Genomic DNA, 22091 nt, shown 5'->3' with positions numbered 1-22091 from the left:
CTTCACCTATTTGTGACTTTTGAGGTTGTTGTCATTCATGATCCACAATCAGAATGGCACTCACATGGTTACATTTACTCAAGTAGCCTACATGTACTTGAGTAACTTTAAGTAAGTAGTTGTAGTAGTAGTTTTACCATATGGTACTTTTTACTTCTACCTGAGTAAAGCATCAGTACTCGGGTAGAAGAAAGTACTCTTACTTACTACTCTGATTAAAAAATAGTCACTCTCTCCACGAGTAAATCCTTAGCGGCAAAAGCTTCAAAGCTTGTGTTTCATGTAAAAAAAAAAAACCTCTTTGGAAATACTAGGATTTTTACATAATTTAATGTTTTGTTTCGCATCATTTATGTCACTACTGAATCATAAAACAGACTTTTACTCAGTTACTCAGTACCCCAGGTACTTTTTCACTCTTGTAATTATTTTGGTCAGTACCTTTTACGTCTGGGGTGCCGGTGGTGCATTTGGTTGAGTGGGTCAGGGCTTCGAATCCCGGCTCCCGCAAATGCCCACTGTCATTGTGTCCTTGGGCAAGACACTTCACCGACCTACACACTGGTGTATGAAAGAGAGTAAATGGAGGACTGGTTCCTCACTGTAATGCTCTTTGGGCCTGATAAAGGTGGAAAAGCAAATAGATATAAGTTGAGTACATTTACCATTTGAGTAAAATAATTTCAAAGAAAAGCTACTCTTACTTGGGTAAAGTAGCTAAAATATTTACTTATCTGCCAAAAACTGAAACATAATATACTATTGTTTATTTGTTTAGGACGTTTGGTCTCAGAAAAGTGTGTGCCTCCAAAGGTTTAGTCCTATTTTAATACGGGACTTAAACCAGAGAATGAAGTCTGAAGATGAGCCAGAGAATCCATATTTATTATTCAGTTATTATTCAGTACATCAGGGTCCAGTCCAGGACATATGGATTACTGCTCCAGCTCCTGCACTTACCGTACGCTTCACTTTCTATACTTGAAATTCTTTGAGTCAGTGAAGAAACAGAAGCGGAAAGTTAGATGTGTGAAATTCAGAGCTTATTACCAACTTGGACTGCGATTTGATAAACATTTATATTATGAACTTATGTTTAATATTGCAAAGGTCCAAGTTATTGATCATTCTGTTCCTCATTTTGTGGGGATTGCATTTCTTAGTAATTTAAGTAAATCTTAATAGTGATTTTTGGGAAGCATTTCAATTGCTTAACATGTACTGAAGACTGAAATATGAACTGCTGAACGACTATTTGCCATTTTCACTCAATTGCATTCATTTGTGTGAGAGAAGTGAGAAAAACAGACGGCGCACATGTTTTAACCAATAGTATTTAATGGTTTATGCAACTCTGCTAAGGCCCAGTCTCCCCCCCGACAGTACTAAAAGGTAGAACCAGTTCCTTTGCATTTCATTGGCCAAAAATAAATTCAAACATACCTAAATAAATATGTGTTATGGCGAAGAGGGGGGGTCAACCAAAACAAGAGCTGTTCTAATAAAAGGCAACTTGAAAAAACACGACAGTTTTTGTCCATAAAACTGTTAAACCTTTAAAAATAAAAAAATGTATAATGGGGTCTCTATCCTCAGCAGCGTTCACTCCATATCATCATTTGACTCCATTCATTATAAAAACATTGGTGGATTAGCACCACCAGCTGGAAGTTTTAAGCTTTGGTCACAGGAAAAGGAACAATAAGGGGAAAGGGGTATAATCTCGCAAAATATCTGGAATTTAAGTGGGGCCAGAGAAGCTTACATTGGACGTTGCGGTGTGAATATAGATTTTTTTTTTGAGGTTCAAACAGGCCTGACTGGTATTCTCGTTCAAAGGGACGTGAACAATATTACGTTTGAGCTTGGGGAGGTCGGACTTGCTCATGCATGGGAGTGATGCATCGTGGGATATGAAGGCCTTTTCTGCAGACTGTCCCATATGGCCAAGCTGAAGCAGATCCATACTTCTATTAAAATTCTCTTTTTTTTGTTTTCATTTTCAAGCGGATAAAGAAAAATAAGTCCCCAGGCGTCATACACCCCTCTTTTCACCGACACAGTGCCAAACGTTTTGCCCCGTGCGCTCCAGGGCTTTGACCCCCAGAACAGCGCCACCCTCTGGAGAAAGTGGGCCGGGGTGTCGAGACGGCACGGCCACCCCCCCCCCCAGCTGCCCCGTCTCTGACCAGTCTCCCTCGGGCTCCTCGCACAGGGATGGTTTTTGAGACTCATCCCCGCTCCGTCAAACATCAAAGCAGAGTCTTGTTGTTTTTTTTGGGACGGCGCTCAGTTGGAGGCGCTGCTGTTGGAGGAGCTGGAAGTGGAGGCCACGGCTGTTCCCGACGACCCCGAAAAGTTCACCGATTTGCGGATGTGCGGCATGAGGAACGGGTCGCTGGACAACTGGTGCACGTCGATGCGGTCCTCCTTCCGGTAAACGAGACAGCGCCTTATAAAAGCCTGGGGCAGAAGAAAACGCCAAGGTTAGAGAATAAGACAAGATAAAAAAGGAAAAGATTTTTCTTATTTAATATTTATTCTTCTTTTCTCATGTATTTGCACTTCATTCTGTTTTCTGTGTATATTATAACCATATTTAGTAGCATTAATGTTTGAACAAAGACTGAAATAACAGCTGCTAAAAAGATCTAAACAACAGGGTTGGCAGCTTTTATACATAATTGGACTCCATAAAGACAGCATAAGCATTTTTTGAAAAATTCTGAAATTCGGGCAAAAAAATGTCATAAAAAAACGTCATCAAAATGTCATGCGTAACTTTTGGTTCTGTCTTTTCGTTCGCTTCTTCTAAAAAGAGGAATTTGACATGACTCATTTGTATTTTATGACGCAAACTTTGACTGTTCTTTGACCCCCTACTACATTTGGGGTTCATACCTCCTCGCCTCCCCTGCCTTCAGCGGACACTCAGCCACACACTGCCCCGCTGTACGGTCTCCCGCCCGGATCGTTAGCTAACCACTGTCCCAGGGACACTGTGGTAAAAAGCAGCCATTTCATAAGCACTGACGGCCTCTGATTATCGCTCTGCCCAATACAACTTTAACGTGTCTGTGTTTTCAACGTGAGAACATCAGCCATGTCAGATAAGTCTGTAGCTGAGCTGCTAACCACACGCCCGGAGCTAGCATGTACAGATCCGGTGAAAACAAGTATTGTGAACTAATAACGTCGATAAAGCCGGTAACTATATAAAGCAGCCTTTGAGGTGATCACACACTGAGGCAGTTGTGGTTTATTGTGGACTTTTCATCAACAATGAGCTGTAGGCGATTGTAACAAGCTAACGGGGCTAACCTGGAATAACCATTGTTCACTGGCACAAATAATAATCCTTTATTCAGACATATGGGCTGGATATGTGCTTAAATACTAGGGAGATCCTTGCGTAGACCATGAGTATAGCTATAGTTAAAGATCCATAGGACATGGCAGTAGCAAAGAGGTTAGAGTTAGCCCCAAAACAGAAGTTATTTTAAAGTCAAGAGCTCCTTCCTACGCTGCAGAACACATTTAAAATCACCCGCCCCTTACGTCTAAATCAATCAGTGGTTTTGTATAGCCCAATATCACAACAGGAGTTGCCTCACAGGGCTGCACAAACCATGAAGGCAATAAAACAGAACAGAAAAGTCTCCATCGCGTTCGGTCTGAATGCAGTATAATAGCAACAGGAAGTGCGCGAGGCAAGAAACTGAGGCTGTATCCGAATGTCCACACTATCCCCTAACCCCTCATTCACTACATAGGCCAGCACTATATAGTCGACTATATAGTCACCGATTCTGTTGGCGATTCGGACACAAGCCCACTACTTTCTCCGCGCTGCGTGACGTCACGCGCGCTGCGGCGTGCAGATATGTTTTTTTTTTTTTTTTTAATCTGATTTATTTATTGTTACAAACGTTTATTTTATGAAACAGAACGACTGTTTTGTCATTTTTACAGGCGTTACTATCATCACAAAAAAGCAAAAAATAAAAATAAAAATAAAAAAAGTCACCCCAGCGTGAGCTCGGAGACGCCAAAGTAGGTCACAGGCAGGTGTCCGAAGCGCCAGCAGATTGAGTGCACTACATCTGCTAAAAGTTCGCGAAACTCCTGGAATAATGTAATTCTGCGATAAAGACCAACCAGACTCATGAGACAGTGGAATATTTATGGATTAATACGAGACAGATACGCTTTTACTTCACATGGATTTTACGTGAATGGCTTGGATTATTCGAGATGAAGCTGTCGGTCATTTAACAGCGCAAGCTAAAGGTAAGCAGCTAACGTTAGCATCTTTTCACCGTAACCGGTTATATTTTGGTCGTTTATTCATGAGAAATACGCAACACACGACTGAGACAGCTGATTTCATTCAGTCGTGTTGTTTAGTTCAAAGACCTGTCGCTGTCAGGCTCTTCTCCGACTCTCGCAATGCATTGTGGTCTATATTGACCCGTTTAGTGACCATCGATGCTCACTATTTTTCCAGATGCATTGTGGGAAATTTCGAGTGCACTACTTTTTTCTCTCTGGACATTCGGAGACCCCTACAAAATGGCGTGAGCACTATATAGTGCACTATATAGGGAATAGTGTGGACATTCGGATACAGCCTGAGTCATTTTTTAATCACAGCACCGCTCAGTGGATACAATTTTAGGAGAGCAGAACGCCCGAATTGCAGCTTTTGCCATTTGTGGCGATTAAAATGCAATTTTGATTTGACTGATTAATCGTGAAGCCTTAACAGACAACATAGTTACATGTGTTATTATAATACCGAACCTGAAAGATATAATAAACCCTAGCTTCACACATCAAAATCTCTAATCCTAAATGAATTTTTAGATTGCTTTTAAAAATACATAATTTAGTTGCTTTATGATATGGCTTTGGTCTTGTATGGCTGAACATTTGCATCATGTTTTGGTAATGATAATATATATTCATTAATTGTTGATACGATCCAATTTATCTTTCTTTTTAATAAAGTATAAGTCAATCCATAAGTCATCCATCCATTCATTTTCTTCCGCTTTATCGGGTCACGGAGGCAGCGGTCTGAGCAGAGATGCCCAGACTTCCTGATCCATGCAAGTCAAATGACCAGAATTCAGAATAGGCCTGAAGGAAATGTACACTGTACCAAAACAGGGGTTCCCAAACTTCTCGGCCTGGGACCCACAAAATTACCCCACGGTAAAAACTAATACATACATAATATCAAACAAAATGAAAAAAATATAAATGGTTTAGTGATTTTTAATTGATGTAGTGCATTTCGTTTTTTTGACCTAAATAGTCATTCTGTTTTCAATGAAGAATTACATTTAATACACTATTCATATTTTTCTATATCGCTTTGGAAGCCCTGCACTAGAACCTTGACGTTAATAATTTGGCATTTGTACAATGGCGGCTCCAGTAGTAGCAAAGGAAAGCTTTACCTTAGCTTCAGGTGTGACTACAGGTTTGGGAGGGAACTGCACGTCTGTGGCCTTCAGGATGGTGTTCTCCTGGAGGATGTCCTGCTGCGACTGGTTATGCCCAAACGGCTGGTGAGAGAAAACATGGTTAGAAAGTCTGAACACAAGCTCTGCGAGACTCGTCTACTGGGAAATATTTACTGGTAATTCATATTTATTGTCTATACAGTTTATTTGACTTACTTTTACAACACTAAACGTCATACCTTGCGGCCGTAAAGACACTGGTAGAAGATGACGCCCACAGACCACACGTCCACTTTATTGGAGATTTTAGGAGGCTCTTTTCCAACCACAAAGCACTCAGGAGGCAGGTACCTTGAGAAAGACACACATTATTGAATTAAATATTTCATCCAACACCCTGCAGTCAAAGATCCAGACATAAACTCCTCTTATAGAAACCTTCGTATTCCTGTATTATTGAGATGTTGACATGTTTGCATTATTATCCCTCTCCCTCCGCTCGAAAAGCCCACGCCTTCGCTCTTCCTTCGCAGCTGCAGAGAAATCTCCCGTGTGACGCTCGGGGCTGTTTATCCCGGAGTGCTGCTTTAAGCCAAACTAATTCTATCCATGAGCTGTCAGCCCTGAGAATAATGTGGGAGCCTTCGGATACAGGAGACTGGCTCTGTGTGCTCCTATCGCCAATCACCTGCAGAGATTCTACACCATCCTCAACTCAAACTTTTAAATAGAGAGCACAATCATTCACGAGAAAATTAAGAATGTTCGACAGCAGCTTGAACACACAGAACTATGTTTTAAAAAATATATTGAAGATTTTGTTGAGAAATGTTGCCTTAGGTTGCCTGGTTTGCCTTTTTTTTTTAAATCTATTATTTCACTTTCGTACTAGACGTATGCATTCCAAACCTCGCCGTGCAACCATGCTGTACATAAGGGCCATAACTGAGCCCCAGTTCGATCCACGAAATATCTACCACAGGCATTATAAAACCTCTCATTTGCACTTTAATGTATTTTCACTGTATCAAGTGTCGGTGCAGTTTGGAAAAGCAAGAGCGGAGTAGAATAAATTATACTCCGCAGCGACTTACAAACGGCAGCTCTTCTTTACTATGTATCAATCCAAGGGCGTAGGTTTGGTGTTACTATTGGTGGGGACACTTTTTGTTTTAGTCTTTTTTTTTTTTGTAATTGAAAATCAGTCTCTAATTTCCCGTGCTCTCTCCTCTCCTCTCTCCACATCTCAGCTCCTCTCCTGTGCTCCTCTCCTCCTCTCCTGTGCTCCTCTGCTCTCCTCTCCTGTTCTCCTGTGCTCTCTCCTCTCCTCCTCTCCTCTCCTCTCCTCCTCTCCTGTGCCCTCTCCTCTCCTCCTCTCCTGTTCTCCTGTGCTCTCTCCTCTCCTGTTCTCCTGTGCTCTCTCCTCTCCTCCTCTCCTCTCCTCTCCTCCTCTCCTGTGCTCTCTCCTCTCCTCCTCTCCTGTTCTCCTGTGCTCTCTCCTCTCCTGTTCTCCTGTGCTCTCTCCTCTCCTCCTCTCCTCCTCTCCTGTGCTCTCTCCTCTCCTCCTCTCCTGTTCTCCTGTGCTCTCTCCTCTCCTGTTCTCCTGTGCTCTCTCCTCTCCTCCTCTCCTCTCCTCTCCTCCTCTCCTGTGCTCTCTCCTCTCCTCCTCTCCTGTTCTCCTGTGCTCTCTCCTCTCCTGTTCTCCTGTGCTCTCTCCTCTCCTCCTCTCCTCTCCTCTCCTCTCCTCCTCTCCTGTGCTCTCTCCTCTCCTCCTCTCCTGTTCTCCTGTGCTCTCTCCTCTCCTGTTCTCCTGTGCTCTCTCCTCTCCTCCTCTCCTGTTCTCCTGTGCTCTCTCCTCTCCTCCTCTCCTGTGCTCCTCTCCTCCTCTCCTGTGCTCCTCTCCTCCTCTCCTGTGCTCCTCTCCTCCTCTCCTGTGCTCCTCTCCTCCTCTCCTGTGCTCCTCTCCTCCTCTCCTCTCCTCTCCTCTCCTCGCGCACACCAACAATTGTCTGATCGTTGCTGAGTTAAACATCGGACATAAATAAACGAGGAACACTGTGCGTTTCCGTCGGACACGTAAATGCGTCTCACGTAACAAAGCTCCATAAATAGACAGAAGCTCCGCTACAACCTGAAAATATTAATATCGCCGCGAATATTTGACCAATCAACACGAAACAAGAAGTGTTGTGATGCCGACCATCCTCTCCCAAGCCTAAAGTGCCACATCTGAGTGAAGTTTCTATGAAAGTCTCCACATGAAGATGGTGGGGACAACATCCTGAAATATTGGCGGGGACATGTATGAATCTGTTTATGAACCTGTTTATGAATGAAGTAAAGCATGTGTCTCGTCTGCCACGGAACAATTTACTGGTTGAATAAATCTTAACCCATAACCCTTCGCCTTATCCGAGTGCATTTTCTCTAGTTCGTCTTTACCCAAATATGAGAGCTTCTCGACTGGAGAGCTATTTCAAAGCCAAGATGTTGCTGCTGCATTTTAGTCGTATTCTATTCTCTTTTGTGTCAGTTTTTATTAATTTTTCATTGCTTTTTGTCGCAATTGTCACTTTATTCCTTTTCCTGCATGTTTGTGTCACTCTTTTGTCCTATTTTGTCTGTTTTTATTTATTGTTCATCGCATTTTTTGTTGGTTTTTGTCATGTTTTCGGCACATTTTTGTTGTGTTTTCATCACGTTTATGTTGCTTTTTTTGTCACATTTGATGCTTGTTTTGTTGTAGAAGCTTTTAGATTTGGATAAAGCCAAAAAGGAGAAAATGTGCTCAGTTCCAGTGGGGGTTAAGAGGTTAACAACTACAACATTTTGCTCTTTTAATTGGATATTTTAAACCTTGTAAATTTTTTATGAGCATTTGAACTCCACGTCCCAGCTTAGGTTTCATATAGTGAATAAATACGGCACTTCTTGGCCTTTATTTCTCTGTAAAAACCTGCCTCGCACAATAGAAAGTCTAAACGTGGCCCGAGTGATTCAGGTTTTTTTTTTTATGTGGGTGTAACTTGTACCAGTAAGTCCCTGCTCCCTGAGACGTCAGCTCCATCCCGTCCACCGAGTTGTAGCTGTCGTCGTCCATGATTTTGGACAAGCCGAAGTCTGTGATCTTGATCTCCCCGCAGGCCGTGCCGTTCACCAGGAGGATGTTACCTACAACCGGAGCGGAGGGAAGATTTAGAGGAGGACATTCGTACCGGCATCTTCTCAAACACGAAGTCATTTAATGCTCACATAAAAAAGGACAATCTAAAAATTCATTCATGTTCTTTAGATGAAAAAGCTAATACACAGACATTTGCCAAGCGGCTTCTCTGTCTAACAAAACTCTAGAAGCATTTGTACTCTCTAAATATTTGACAAAATCCTGATAGTAACATTGTCAGCATACTTCCAACACTCTAACAACTTAAAAAATGTGAAGCACCAAGGACAAAAAGCAATCATTGAATTGATGCAGTGGCATATTACAGTTCACATTTCTCCTCATTTCACTCACATTTTTTAAAAGGAATGTTCAGTAAAGCCTCCTCCAAACACTAACTAAATGTTAAAAGAAAAATGGCATAAACTGACTTGCCTACTATTTACACAGTGTAAGACAAAAGCTGAAGTGTATTCTCTGACCGGGTTTGAGGTCGTAGTGGATGATGGGCGGTCGGATCTCGTTGAGGTACTTGAGCGCGTTGACGATCTGCATGATGATGGAGCGGCCCTCTTTCTCTGACATCAGTTTGTGCTGCTTCAGGTAAAAGTCCAGGTCGTTTCCTTCGCAGTACTCCAGCACCGTGCAGAACCTGAGGCCGAGTCAGCAATGACAGACATATTAGACCGAGGATTTCAGCTTTTCTGTAAATTCAGGATTAGGACGAGCCATTTTCGAAAAGATGGACACTTCTGAAGCATCTCTTACCAGAACACAGAATGAGAATGTACTGATTCACAGAAAAATGCTTAACCTTCTCCTTAATTTCTGCCCCCATATAACTCACACAGTTTATACACAGTTTACAACACAATAAATGAAAGCTACTCACGAATCAGTGTCGAGCGAAAAGTAGTCGTAAAGTTTAACTATCCTCGGGTGGTCCAGCTCTTTGTGGATTCTGTATTCTCTGCAGGCGTGTCTGTAGAAAAACACAATCCGAATGTCTTTAGATAAATAAACATGAATCAGTCACACCCCTAACCCAGAGATGGTCAGTTACACGTGTTGTCTAAACCGTAAATTTGACAAATATTAAATGACTTACTTGTGATAGTTTTCTTTCTTCTCATCCCTCCAGTTCTTGTTTAACTGATGGATTTTAACAGCGACGTACCTCTGCTCCGTTAGGTCAAAGGCCTGGACAACAGGTTTTTAAAAAAGCCCGCATTAAAAACAAACCAATGTCATCGCTACAATTGCTCAACACAAAGTATAGACGCGGCACAGGCAGTAACTCATGAACGTTCATTACTGTTACAACGGCGACGACACATTCTTGGCACGAGTCAAGGTCTGCCTAAACCATTTACTGGGAAAAGCTGGTGATCTCAACCCACTGTAATGCAATGAAGCTCACACTGTTTGAACTGCGCACGGCTCAGGCGCTCGGAGAACACGCGTCTCTTATCGGCCTTTTCGGGCGGCTTACAAAATTGGTTGATAAATGATAAATATAATCTTGTGCTTCTAAGCCTTCAGTCGTCAATGAATCTCTTTGGTCTGACCAATCTTCAAATCAGCATTTATTTCAGCCCAAACACATTCAAAATGACTCATAACACGTGATGAAGAAAGTCGGCCAATGTTTTGCTCCCACTTTAAAAGACTAAATGAAGGCAAAACAAAAGAATTTTAGACGCTTTAGTGTCTTTAGAGCCACAGCCAGTATTTAAAAGGTGCATTATCCAACTTTTTATGCAGGAAAAAAATATATACATTTGTGTGTATTTGCCCTGGCATTGACCCAGCGGCTGTATGAGTGGTCAGCATTGTGCCTATACTTTCCATCACAGTGGTCTCTTGGGCGCTGCAGGATCAATTGTTTGGAAGGTTTTCACTGCTGACGGACCCTCTCACCAGAAAACGTACAAAACAATTGATCCTGGAGCGTTGTAGAGACCACTGTGATGGAAAATAAAGGCGCCACACTAGCCACTCAAACACCCACTGGGCCACTACAAGGTCAAATACGCACAAATATTAACTTTTTTCCCCGCAAAAAAAGTTGCATAATGCAGCTTTAAGCTTTTCTGAGTGTTAAACACACAGAACTGGATCGGTGAAGAGGTTAAAGTAAGAAACTAAGAAAGTTGTTATACCTTGTAAACTTCACTGAACCCTCCTCGTCCCAGTAAATGTAGCAGCAGATATCTATCGTTTAACGTTGGATGATCTTTGAACCTGTCCAACAACAGGAGAAAAAATACTTTAATTTTTGATGCAAGAAAGAGTGCGACACAAATGTTGTAAATGGAAAAAAATCTTACTGGGAGTTATCTTCATTGTGGATCCTTTTGAGTTCTCGAATGTGCAAGTTTCGGACTCGCTCCAACCTCTCCAGTTCTGCCTGAATTTCTGCTTCCTCCTGTAAGAAACAACGATAAGAATGTTTAATCTAACTAACAGTTTGAAGAGCGATAATCTTACCTTTTTAAGATGACCTAGCCTAAGTTTAAAAATTTCTTCTTGCTCGTGATACTCCGCCTGCGACAACCTGCGACAAGCAAACACACAAGTTCATCAACAAGTAATTACAACAGACTATGCACTACAGACGTTGTCCAATGTAGAAGATGCAACGTACGCTTCACTTTCTGTGCCGTTGGCTTTGCTTTTACGTTTGTTTTGCTCTAAGCTTGGGGGAGGCGTCTGAGCCATGGAGGGAGGCTTGCGTTTGGCCAGTAGTTTCCGTTGTCGCTCGATGTCTTCTCTCTGGGAGTTGATCCTTTCTTGTTGTCTAGAAGCAAAGGGCAAATGAAGTTCATATGTAGCAAGATAAAACCGAGCTCAAGCTTGTTTTGAAGCCATACAAGGATAAACAGAGACATTCATGGCACTTTTCAATTTAAGTGGACATATTATCTGTCAGCTGGAAACATTGGTATTTCCCATATTAAATTGAGAAGGAAACAACCGCAAGGACTGAGGGAGTGGGCAGGTCAGGAATTCAAATTGGCTTGGATCACCCTCTGTAGGCTGCAGTAGGAATGACGTGCGACAGAACAAGCCTTTGGGGCAATGCTATGTTTGTAAGGAATGCTAACTGAACAAGAAGAGAATAAAAGGGCAAATCTTAGGGTCAGTAAAAATAATTTACTTAATAAGGTTCTGAAAGGCGTATCCATCCGTCCATTGCTCTGTGAAGGACGCCCCGTGCCGCACCGTGGTGAAATGCCCCAGTCGAAGTCTGTCCTGCATGCTTTTGTCCCGGCAGGCCATCTTCTCCTGTTTGGACTAGAGGAAAAACCAGGCACAAAACATTAGAATCAAATCACTCTGGCTCTAAAGTAACTGTCATAGTCGGACGTGAAAGACAACACACCTTTTCGATAAGCAGCTTCTTCGACATGGTCACGCACTTATTTAAACGCTCTTTGTATCGCTCGAGCATCCTCTGCTGTTCGTCTATCTGCCGCCTCAAGTCACAGTTTGCCTTGAATTGAGAATGAGAACATTACCCTTTTTAAATCTTGCGTGGAGATTCATAAGCACATACAAAGAAAGTGACGTACCCTCAGCAAATCGTCTATCCGCCCCTCCTTCTTCTCCAGGTCAGAGTTCTTGTTGTTCTCTATTGCCGTTAGTTTCTCTAAAGTAAGGTCCGACTGCAAAAAAACACAAAATGGTTTCGTTGGTGAGAGGCTGACAAGTAAAGTCTTTCCTATACAGGCCACAATAGTTGAAAGCTGACTTTATAACTAAGATGCCCTTTACATTTGACCCATTTGTCAATTCATCAAGTTGTGCCACTGGGCCAACTTTCCAGGGGCAGAGGACAGAGGAGCCAACAGGTCAACCTTGAGCTCTCGAGAGAAGATGTTGGTGAGGAGTAACCAAAGAGGAGGATCATCCATTTACGCCTTCAGCTTCAGGAGCATTCGAACATTGGGCGACAAGCTCCACCACCTGAGCCATTATCGCCCTTAATAGATGGATGGTCATTATGTTATGTCTGGCCAGTCATTGACAGTAACATTTGAAAGTCTAATTTTACCCACTGCCCTTTTGCAATCATCATTTTAATAGAGACCAGGTGAATTATGCGGCTGCCTGGAGAGCATATGAATTACCTGTGTGGCTTTGTGGAGGAGGAGGAGAGACAGAGGTTTGAGTGAACACGTGGAGTGCTCTGTGTTGGACGAACCGATCGAGGAGGGGCTTCCCTGCTGCACCTACAGGAGGCAGAAAAGCACCGTTAGAGGCGGAGGATTCTTATTTCTGTTCCCTTCCCTGTGCTAACTGCAGTGCTGAATGCAATAAATCCATATGGAAATGCAATGGCACATCTTAATAATTCATGACAAATTCAATGCGGAGAAAGCAAAGAAAAGGAATAGCAGGAAGTGTGTTGAGAGGGTAGAACAGATAAAAATATAGCATCTGTTGAGCACAGTGTCTCACCGTGACAGGAGGGTTTGAGAGCGAGTGTTGGGGAGAAGAGCGGATCACAGGTGGGATGCCCCTGGCAGGACTGGTGCCCGGACCAGTACCTCCCGCGAACTGACAGACACGAGCCCAGAGGAGAAGAAAGAAGTTCAATAAAGGCACGGAGGTGGTTAGAAACAAAAGTAGGAAATGTTACACGGGGCTGTTTAACAATTAAGGAGACGATTTAATTAAACACACCTCAAAATAATCACTAATTTTATGTCCTCTTGCTCCTGCTTTGCCTGAAACGAGAAGAGGACACGGTTCAGAGGCTTGCGGTGTTGAAATGAATTTGTTCAAAGCTTAATTAAGATAAAACTGACCTTGGCTGCCATCAAAGTGATCCGCTTTCCTTTTGCGTACCCTCTGGTCGTTTGCCTTCTTTTCAGGAGTCTGCAGCAAATTAATTAGGGCCGTTTAATGCAAAAAAGTTGTAATAATAAAAGAAATGAGGTGAAAACGGGACAGTGACTAACCTCCAGTTCTTTGTCACTGAGAGAGCCCACACTGCATAAGCTCTGATTGGACGACTCATTCTGACTTTGGCCTGAACCCTATGAAAATATGACAAAAAAACACAAATGTTATCCGTTTTGCATAAATATGGGTATGCAAAATGGGAACGCAAATTGGGGGAGAGGGATGGGACGTGCGCATTTGGTTTAGCGTGGCCACCATTAACTTTCTGCGAAATCTAGACCTGCATCCATCCTAATGCTGCCTCCCTGGTGATGGCTGTCAGTCAAATCACATCAGAATTCAGCTGGCAGTGTCCAATCAGGAAGAGATACTTAGTCATTCAGAGCACACCGAAGCTCCCTCACTGAACCCTCCTAAAATGGAGGAACATTAGGCATGCTGCTGGGGATGTATTCTCCCTCTGTCTGTCACCTTTAGATAATGTCAGACATTTTTCTCCAGTTCACCATACGCCCGGTCATTAGCATCTACATGGACCTGAGTAACAGATCCTTTGCTTATTTGAAAATAGGATATATATAATTCCAGTACTTTGATCAGAAAGAGGTATAACTCCTTGGCATTTCCTGTATTTTTGCTAAAACCTAAGGCAGCTCTTTGTCCTCAGAAAAACAAATATTTTTCTTTAATTTATGACAGCAGTGCCACTGTTCAAGGTCAAGACAAAACTCCCAACTATTTTGTTACATTCAAGGACATCAGGCCTTCAGCTCATATTTCTACCTTGCGATTTGTTGGCGCACTTTTCACTCCTGCCTCACACACATTGCATCTTTTGTCAAACACTAGGCTGTGGCATGATGCCTTAGCAGGGGCCGCCATTTTCTCTGCGGCAGCAGCCATGCCATGCTCTGGGCTGTGTTGTGCCTATGGCTGGCACGGGGCCCAACCCTGGCGCTGACTCTCGCTCCCTAACTGTTTCAAGATCACCTTCTACATACACTCTCTATCAGTGTGTCGAATCTGAGGTACAAGGCTAAATGCTGCCCCCACTCACACCTGGTCAATAACTATTTCTGCATTCCTCCTCTCTCACACCACCCATGTCCCGTCTGTGGCCTTGTTGGCAGCAATCATTGCCTGCATATACAGCCACTCCATCATGAGCCAGGGAGGGATGCCATATCGCACCAGCCAAAAAACACAGACACTGCTCAACCTACTCCAGAGACACAAAGAGGAGTGGAACCAGACTTTTCATAGCGACACAGAAAAATTGTTCTCCGGCAAATTTGGACAAAAGGGGAGACTTTTACAAATTGTGTAATCAGTGAGATCTGTGAATACCGGCACTTTGACATGGCATTTGCCACTGCTCCACCTCCGCAGCATCTGCTCTAACACAAACCTTAGCGACGCCGACCCCAGTGAAGCGAGCCTCCAACAGCTCCTGTCGTCGGGGGTCCAGGCTGTGCAGTTCTTCCATCATGGCTGCAAAGGCAAGAGCATAGATTAAGGAGCGCATTGTGGAGTCTGATATGTTCAACAGGGAGTGATAGATCACATTTTGAAAGGCACCCTTTGTGATGAGTCACTGCTGTTTTTAGCCATATGGATGTGGAAAATTCCTGTTCTGAGTCATCAATAAAACTAACAATAATGTTGTCACAATCCTGTGTTTAACCAGTATCTCATCAACTCCAGAACTCACTAAACCTCACTCTGAACTCATTTGCTCCAGTTCCTAAATGAAGGCCAAGGTTGTGCACTTCATTTGTATCAAAGATATAGACCAGATGTGTAGAGTCACTGCCTGAAAAAATACAGCATCATGTGATAACGCCCTGGCATAATAGGCCCAAGTTACATGGCACTGGTGGCTCCAAAAGGTCACAATTCAACAACCTGCCATGTCCAAGAGCTGAGGAAAAGACGCAATATGTAAAATTACAATGTACAAAGGTTACAGCTAAAATAACACACCCATAGGCTGAGTGATAGCATGGGGTTGAACATTTGATTATTGAGAAATGCAACATTTGTGTCAGTATACAATTGTTTCACTTCACCAACGTTTTAATGTTACGTGTTTAATGGTCTCTTTTATGACGAATACAAGCAATACTAATAATAGTAAATATACAATAATAACCTGGTTATGATTGAGGTAGCAAGTCACTGGTAATCACCAAGTGCTAGCATCGCAACATTTAGGCTAATAAGAGCTAACACTTTTGATTTAGCAGAAAGCGCTATTAACGAGAATATTTCATCATATTCTGACGCAAAAGACTTAACATTTCCTATACGCGCTTAGGTGGGTCCAGGCGATACACAAACACCCAATATTTCCGCTAAAAATGACCAAAACTGTTTTTGTGAGGCACACAAATAGATGCTAAGGTTAGCATGCTAACGGCTGTCAAAAAGAAACATCTCTGCGCCGCTCGTGGGCTTGTGCCGCGTTTAAATCACTGCTTCAACATACGCAAACAACCGCGCTGTATGATCGATATTCCCGCAGCATACTTACTGGATTTACAAAATTGTCGGTCCACAGGAGGGCCTGATCTTAAGCCTGAAGCCGTCCCCGTTGTTTCCCCGATGCTCAGTGGGCAGACCCTCCCTGGCTAAAGGCCGCGACCACAGCCTCGTTCTTCGGGTGTTGATTGTTCCCTCACCCAGACAGAGGAGCGCCCCGTGCAGCTCAAGGTACACACCGAAGGACTCCCGTCGGAGGCCTTGACCACTTTGGGTATCCCGAACCCGCCTTACTGTGCCACCAAGGCGGGGAAGCCCTCCACATCCATCTCCCCGAAGACCACCGAGCACATAATGTCGGGATATCTCCTTCCACACAATGGCGCACGACCCCAAAGATTACGACTTTTCCCACCTGGTGCAAATGATGCCCAAAGCGAGCGCTGGATGCCCCTATCTTTTTCTCCTCGCTGATGAGATGAAATTTCTAGTTCGGGCTTTGTAGCTTCACAAAACAAAGTTCGCCGTCTTGCCTTCTTTATTTCTGACACGGGGAAGAAACCAAAGTATTTCCCAAGTTGTGGTGGGTCAGATGTTTCAGTGTAATCCAGATCGATTCGGTTCGGTTCTCATGTTTTTTTTTTTCAATGTAAACAATAATCAGTAAAATCTCATATATTCTCGTGAGAGTGTTCAAGAATTTTCACCTTCTGTCCACGCCTGCACCAAATCTCTGCCTGGACCAATGGCAAATCTGTGTGTACACAATACAATTTAATACCGCCCACCCATTCATCTCCTGGCATGATCACCCATTGAAAGTTGCAATTCCCTTGTGCTTTTATGCATGCATGATGATGATAACGCATGTCAATCGAGCATTATGCTGATATTGTAAGTGCTTAGTGTCATATATGATTACAAAACATACATTTCAAATGGGTAAACATTTTATGTTAAAATAAACCAAACAGTACAGTGTAGTAGGGCTGTGCAATTCATTTTGAGCTGAAATGTAATGATGAAAAAGACTTAAAAACAATTTTACACTAACTTTAAAGTGTCATTTACACTTTTTTCAACAATAAGGTTAAGGTACACTTTATTAATTCATTCTCTGCAATTGACCCATCCTCAATGCCACTGGGGCGACCTGTAGGAGCAGTGAGCTACCTGCGTGGGCCGGCGCTCGGGAACCCATGTCCATGATGTGGAGCCAGGCTGGTGGTCAGAAACACCTGACTGGAGGATTCACCTATTGTACATGTTTTTAGTAGTAGGGGAAACCGGAGAACCTGGAGGAAACCTACGCAGACACGGGGAGAACATGCAAACTCCACACAGAAAGGTCCCGTCCCTGGTGGGAATCGAACACGGACCTTCTAGCTGTGAAGCACGAGCACTAACCGGTGTACTACTGTGCCGCCCAATATATTAAATACACAGAATATTTTATGATTTATAAAAAAAACAAAAACAACTTATCAATCAATGATGGAATCGCGATGAACTAATTCCAGTTATGGCTATTGTGATTTTTACACGATCGAGCAGCCCTAATTGCATGTTTGGTGTATCAAATATTAATTAAAATAAATCCTTAAATCCTTAGAAAACAGTTTATTTGGAAAGTTTCAACACATTAAAAATGTTACTGAATTGAAACCAGAAATGATCTGATCTTCTCTGGAAATGAGAAGTCGACAGCATCGTCAACCAGGCAAGCTGTAAAACAAGTCCATCAATATCAGCAGCTCAATTGACCCCAGTAAAATAACCAATCAATCAAGCCGCAATATAAGCCAGTAATGGTTTAAGATGTGTCCATTATCAATCAATACAGCACCACTTTGATTTTGAAAAGTCATTAACAGTTTTGTGTGTTCAGCTGGGCGTCTCAGTGGTCTGTTGAAGGCTTCTGCGATACTTGCACTGGATCCACACTCGATACATAGTGAGTTGCTTCCCTCTGTTCACCTGAAGACGTCTATCCACGAGGTTCTGCACTTTTTCCAGTCCTGCCGATGTGAACAGCTCATGCAGTTCATCTGAAATGTCAAGTCCAGTCGTTAAGATGAAGTAAAACAAATGCCAACTGTCTATTATTATGAGTTTTTTTTTTTTTTTTACCTTGAGTAAAGAAATACACTCGCGTTCCATCACCGCGGACATAGAAGTTTTCTGAAAGGCATCTTCCTGAAAATGAAATGAAAGTTAAGTCTTATATAGAAGGAAAACAATAAACCCAGAAGATTTTCTCTGATTCAATATGTATAATGAGATCATGATTTCAATTCAATTTAAAACACATATTTGTGTCGTTAATGTTTACGACCTTTATTAAACCTGGAAAGTCCCACTGAGATTTCAGGAACCCAACTTCAAGGGAGTCAATTGAACGTGCAAATTGGTAAGAGGTCTAACGGCTGACAGTTAGGAAGGAGGTACAGAAAGGAGCCTGTATGCTCATAGCCACTTTAGCATAGGGACCTCTGGTGGTCCCTCACCGACGATTAGCTTTGTGCCAAACTTGATTAAAGTGACAAAATACATGTTAGAGTCACCACAGCACAGTCACATGTCACTGTTTTAAAGAGCCGCCTCAATAAATGACCTAAATGAAGGCAGTTTGTGCTTTTGCTTTCATTTAGAGGAAACTTAAAGCCACATGGCTAATTTGCATACATTGCACAGAGAAGGAGCAGACCCTCACTGTGTGTTAATGCAGCATCTTTCTCTGAGCATGAACCAAAGGGCAGGATTTTGGTGGAATATTTGACCAGAGCATTTATTATTTCTGTAATGAAGTTGTTGCTCTGAAAAGTAAATCTGAAACAACTTTTGATCATCGTCTGTTTTCTGTGTGGCTTCATATAGGGATCTACCAGTGTACAAGTGTTCGGAGCGAGGATCAGGACACAGAAGCTATGTAGTTGAGGGTTTCGGATGGAGCACTGGCCCCAAAGGAGATCCTTATTGTACATATTTTAAGTAGCAGGGGGAAACCTAGCACCCAGAGGAAATCTAAGCATAAAAGGGGGAGAACAGGCAAACTCCACACAGAAAGGCCTGGCACATTTTTGCTGTGAGGCGAGAGCACCAACTGCTGCACCAGTGTGATGCCCAACTTAATAAAGCCAAATCTTGGAACACTGACCTTTCTTGAAGCGCAGTTGTGCCATGTCGTAGCGTCCATAGTCTCTGAGCAACATCATTCCTCCAGGCTTCAGCAGTCGAGCCAATCTACTAATGGACGCCTGCATCCTGAGAAACACAGAACTTATTTTAGTCCTAGGTTTGGTCTTCAGTCTTTTGAAATGGCAACTTTGAGAGGTGTAGTTGAAAGTTTGTGGAGAAAAAGCATAAGGTAAGAGAAAGTTTAAAGCCAAATGGAGTTCATACTTGTTGGGATGCAGCGCTGATAGCACAAAGATCAGGACCAGAACATCAAGGGAGCCGTCTGGGATGGGGTAATCGGCTTCCACATCACTCAGATCCTGAACAAAGGCGAAGCAGCGCCCAGGGTCGTACTCCGGATTAGTCTGATGACAAGAAAGTACTTCATTAGTGATTCTTAGACATGGATTAATAGAGGTACTATGTACAAGTTGTTAGATTAAGATAACTAGGGTTGTCACTATGTCATATTGTTAATAATCATAAGAAGAGCCATCATTTATAAGAAATAACATTTAAATAAAACATGTCAATCTTTTCTACAATTTGGAGCACAGGTTCAATGTAAAGTGTATTAATCCCCAGAGATTACCTTGACTAGTTCGACAGCAGTGCTGGAGAAATCACAGCAGAAAACAAACAGACCTGGGTCACTGTGAAAAGTAATGCCATGTTGCATCAGACTCAGCAGCGTTTTACAAAGTCTCATTATTTGCAGATATTTTAACTTCACTTACTTGTTGGTCTTTAGTATTGGGAAAACGGTGTTGCCAACACCACAGCCAACCTGTCAAAAAAATTTAGTACAATAAGACTAACAATGACAAATGTAATCATCACTGTAGTGACCAGTTATCATCTTACACTACTTTTTATAATTAAATGTCAGATGATTCTGACCATCAAATGCAGATGACAAATTTCGTTGTACAGGCTGTTGTAAAATGACAAATAAAGCATCTTATGAGAGAAGAGGAGTAATGCACACCAAAAGTGGTAACTCAGGTGCAGATGTTGAGGAAAATCATCAGAAAATGAAAAAAAGAGCATCGCGCATTCATGGCCAATGCTAAAAAGTGGATTTATTCAAGATAAAAAGCCTTCTTCAGTTCATTTCTTTTTTTTCTTTTTGGAACCACAGTGCATGAAATAAATCATCTTAACCTTGAACTTAACCTAAATCTTCAAAATTTGAGCATAAGAAAGCATTTTGCACAGAGCACATTTTTTTATATTTTGCTGCCAAATTGTATACCCTAGACTTGTTTACATTTCTAAAATTAATTGGCACTTAATTATCTCCAAATGTGTTAAGAACGATGCAAGCACATTCTCTAATATAATGTTGTGATTTTTAATCTTAAATGTATTTGTGAAGATTGTAGACGACTCACCTCTAATATTCGATAAGTAGCGTTTTCTCCAGGAAAACACGTGTTGCATTCATCGAGTGTGAGAGCCTGCACCGCTCCACAGGGCACCGCATGGTCCTGCGGTGTGTCCTCTGTGTGTTTATCTGTGTGGGATTTTTCATCAGGACACAATTGTGACTCTTGTTTCAAACATTGCGGGGCGAGCTCTGGGAACTCTGTGAAGAGCCAGTGACGGTCTTTGAAGAACCGATTTTCGTGGATGGTGTAAAATTCATTCCAGAACTCGTTTGCCTTTGCATCAAACTCATCTGCAAGAAACAAAGAGTTATTATTTGCTATTACATGCAAGTGTTTACATTGTGATTACAAACTGTTTCAAAAAGCACCTTGCTTTTCCGGAGGCAGAGGCTGGCTGTTCTCCAATACTTTCTTCTTTGCAGCATTTTCTTGGTCCTCAGTCCACTCCACATTGTCCCTGGTTACATCAATGACACACTGGGATGTAACTATTGTTTTTTTGTTTGTTTTAGGAATCTAATAAAATACATGGTGCTGTGGTCAAACGTACCACCTCATAACATAATTTACCTTCCATTTACCACCAGGCCAAGATCAAGATTAAAACAGAACTACACCTAATTATGTCGACACCAAAATATAAAATACAATACAACATATAGACTAATGGTATCTGAATGCGTTACTGGTACTGTCATAGGAATAGCGAGAAATGTATGAAGCTGGTGAGCTGCTCTGGACTAGAAAAAGAGACGTGAACGATGATGACGGAAAGACAGTAAGAAATGTTGTTGCCAGTGAGCACAGTGAGTAGTCATAGGCCTACAGGCAAGCAAGAGATATATTTGTATATAGAAAATAAGTTTACAGCAATTGATGAATGAATGATGAATGAATACACCATCACGACCTGAATGAAAACAGATGGAGCCGGTGGCAATCGTTCTTACTTTCTTTCACTGTTTTTAAACCTACCAGGCGTTGTGTTGAAAGACCTGCCGTGGGTCTGTGAGGAAACGGGTCCCAAACTGTGGTCTCTTCCCCTCTTCGGAGCCTGAATCGGTCAGAATTAGCTGCGTTTCACCGGCTCCGGACTCCACTCCGGCGACTGCATGGGGCGCCGCCATGTTGGATCTGACGCACCGGAAGAAACGCGCCGCGAGGTCACGTGACACAGTTGAGTAAAGTTAGTTGTGGAAAAATAATGTAAAGCGTAAAGCATGTTTTATTTGGGAAAACAGCAACGTCGTGTCTGATATATGTGCAATGTTTGCAACGTTTCAAAATAAACAAATTAAAAAGGAAGAAAAGGACAATAAGAGTTGAGTTAAATTGTTTGAAAACCACATGTAAAATCAATACAAAAATAAGTTCAAACAGTAATAGTACTAAAGATACGAAAAAGAAAAATACCATGTCCAGTTCCAGTAGCCTTCACCAGTGGAAGTCGAAAGTCTATAAGTCCACTAGATGGAGACATTTCATTGGAATCAGTTT

General features: G+C 42.4%; 1 protein-coding gene across 2 annotated transcripts; it reads right to left on the bottom strand.

Annotated features, from left to right (window-relative positions):
* Nucleotides 1-2265: 2265 nt before the first annotated feature.
* On the bottom strand, nucleotides 2266-21725 carry tlk2 (tousled-like kinase 2). Of its 2 annotated transcripts, XM_079564430.1 has the most exons (28): nucleotides 21570-21725; nucleotides 20963-21051; nucleotides 20598-20884; nucleotides 19941-19990; nucleotides 19796-19856; nucleotides 19429-19568; nucleotides 19180-19290; nucleotides 18157-18218; nucleotides 14954-15036; nucleotides 13602-13679; nucleotides 13449-13518; nucleotides 13324-13367; nucleotides 13099-13197; nucleotides 12768-12869; nucleotides 12210-12302; nucleotides 12020-12130; nucleotides 11795-11931; nucleotides 11282-11434; nucleotides 11125-11191; nucleotides 10965-11062; nucleotides 10797-10878; nucleotides 9743-9834; nucleotides 9527-9616; nucleotides 9117-9286; nucleotides 8504-8642; nucleotides 5711-5822; nucleotides 5466-5573; nucleotides 2266-2463 (listed from the first exon to the last, which is right to left on the bottom strand). In XM_079564430.1, the coding sequence occupies exons 1-28, from the start codon at nucleotides 21719-21721 to the stop codon at nucleotides 2290-2292; spliced, it is 3054 nt and encodes a 1017-aa protein (XP_079420556.1). In that variant the 5' UTR covers nucleotides 21722-21725; the 3' UTR covers nucleotides 2266-2289. The 2 variants fall into 2 exon arrangements, with proteins under 2 accessions (XP_079420556.1, XP_079420555.1); XM_079564429.1 differs by lacking the exons at nucleotides 18157-18218; nucleotides 19180-19290; nucleotides 19429-19568; ... (3 more) ...; nucleotides 20963-21051; nucleotides 21570-21725 and adding an exon at nucleotides 16079-16734.
* Between the last annotated feature and the right edge of the window lie 366 nt (nucleotides 21726-22091).

This window comes from Gobius niger (genome assembly GCF_951799975.1).
Source record: "Gobius niger genome assembly, chromosome: 10".
Taxonomy (NCBI): Eukaryota; Metazoa; Chordata; class Actinopteri; order Gobiiformes; family Gobiidae; genus Gobius; species Gobius niger.
Note: the sequence above shows the minus strand (reverse complement) of the source record. Positions and strands in the feature narration are given on the sequence as shown.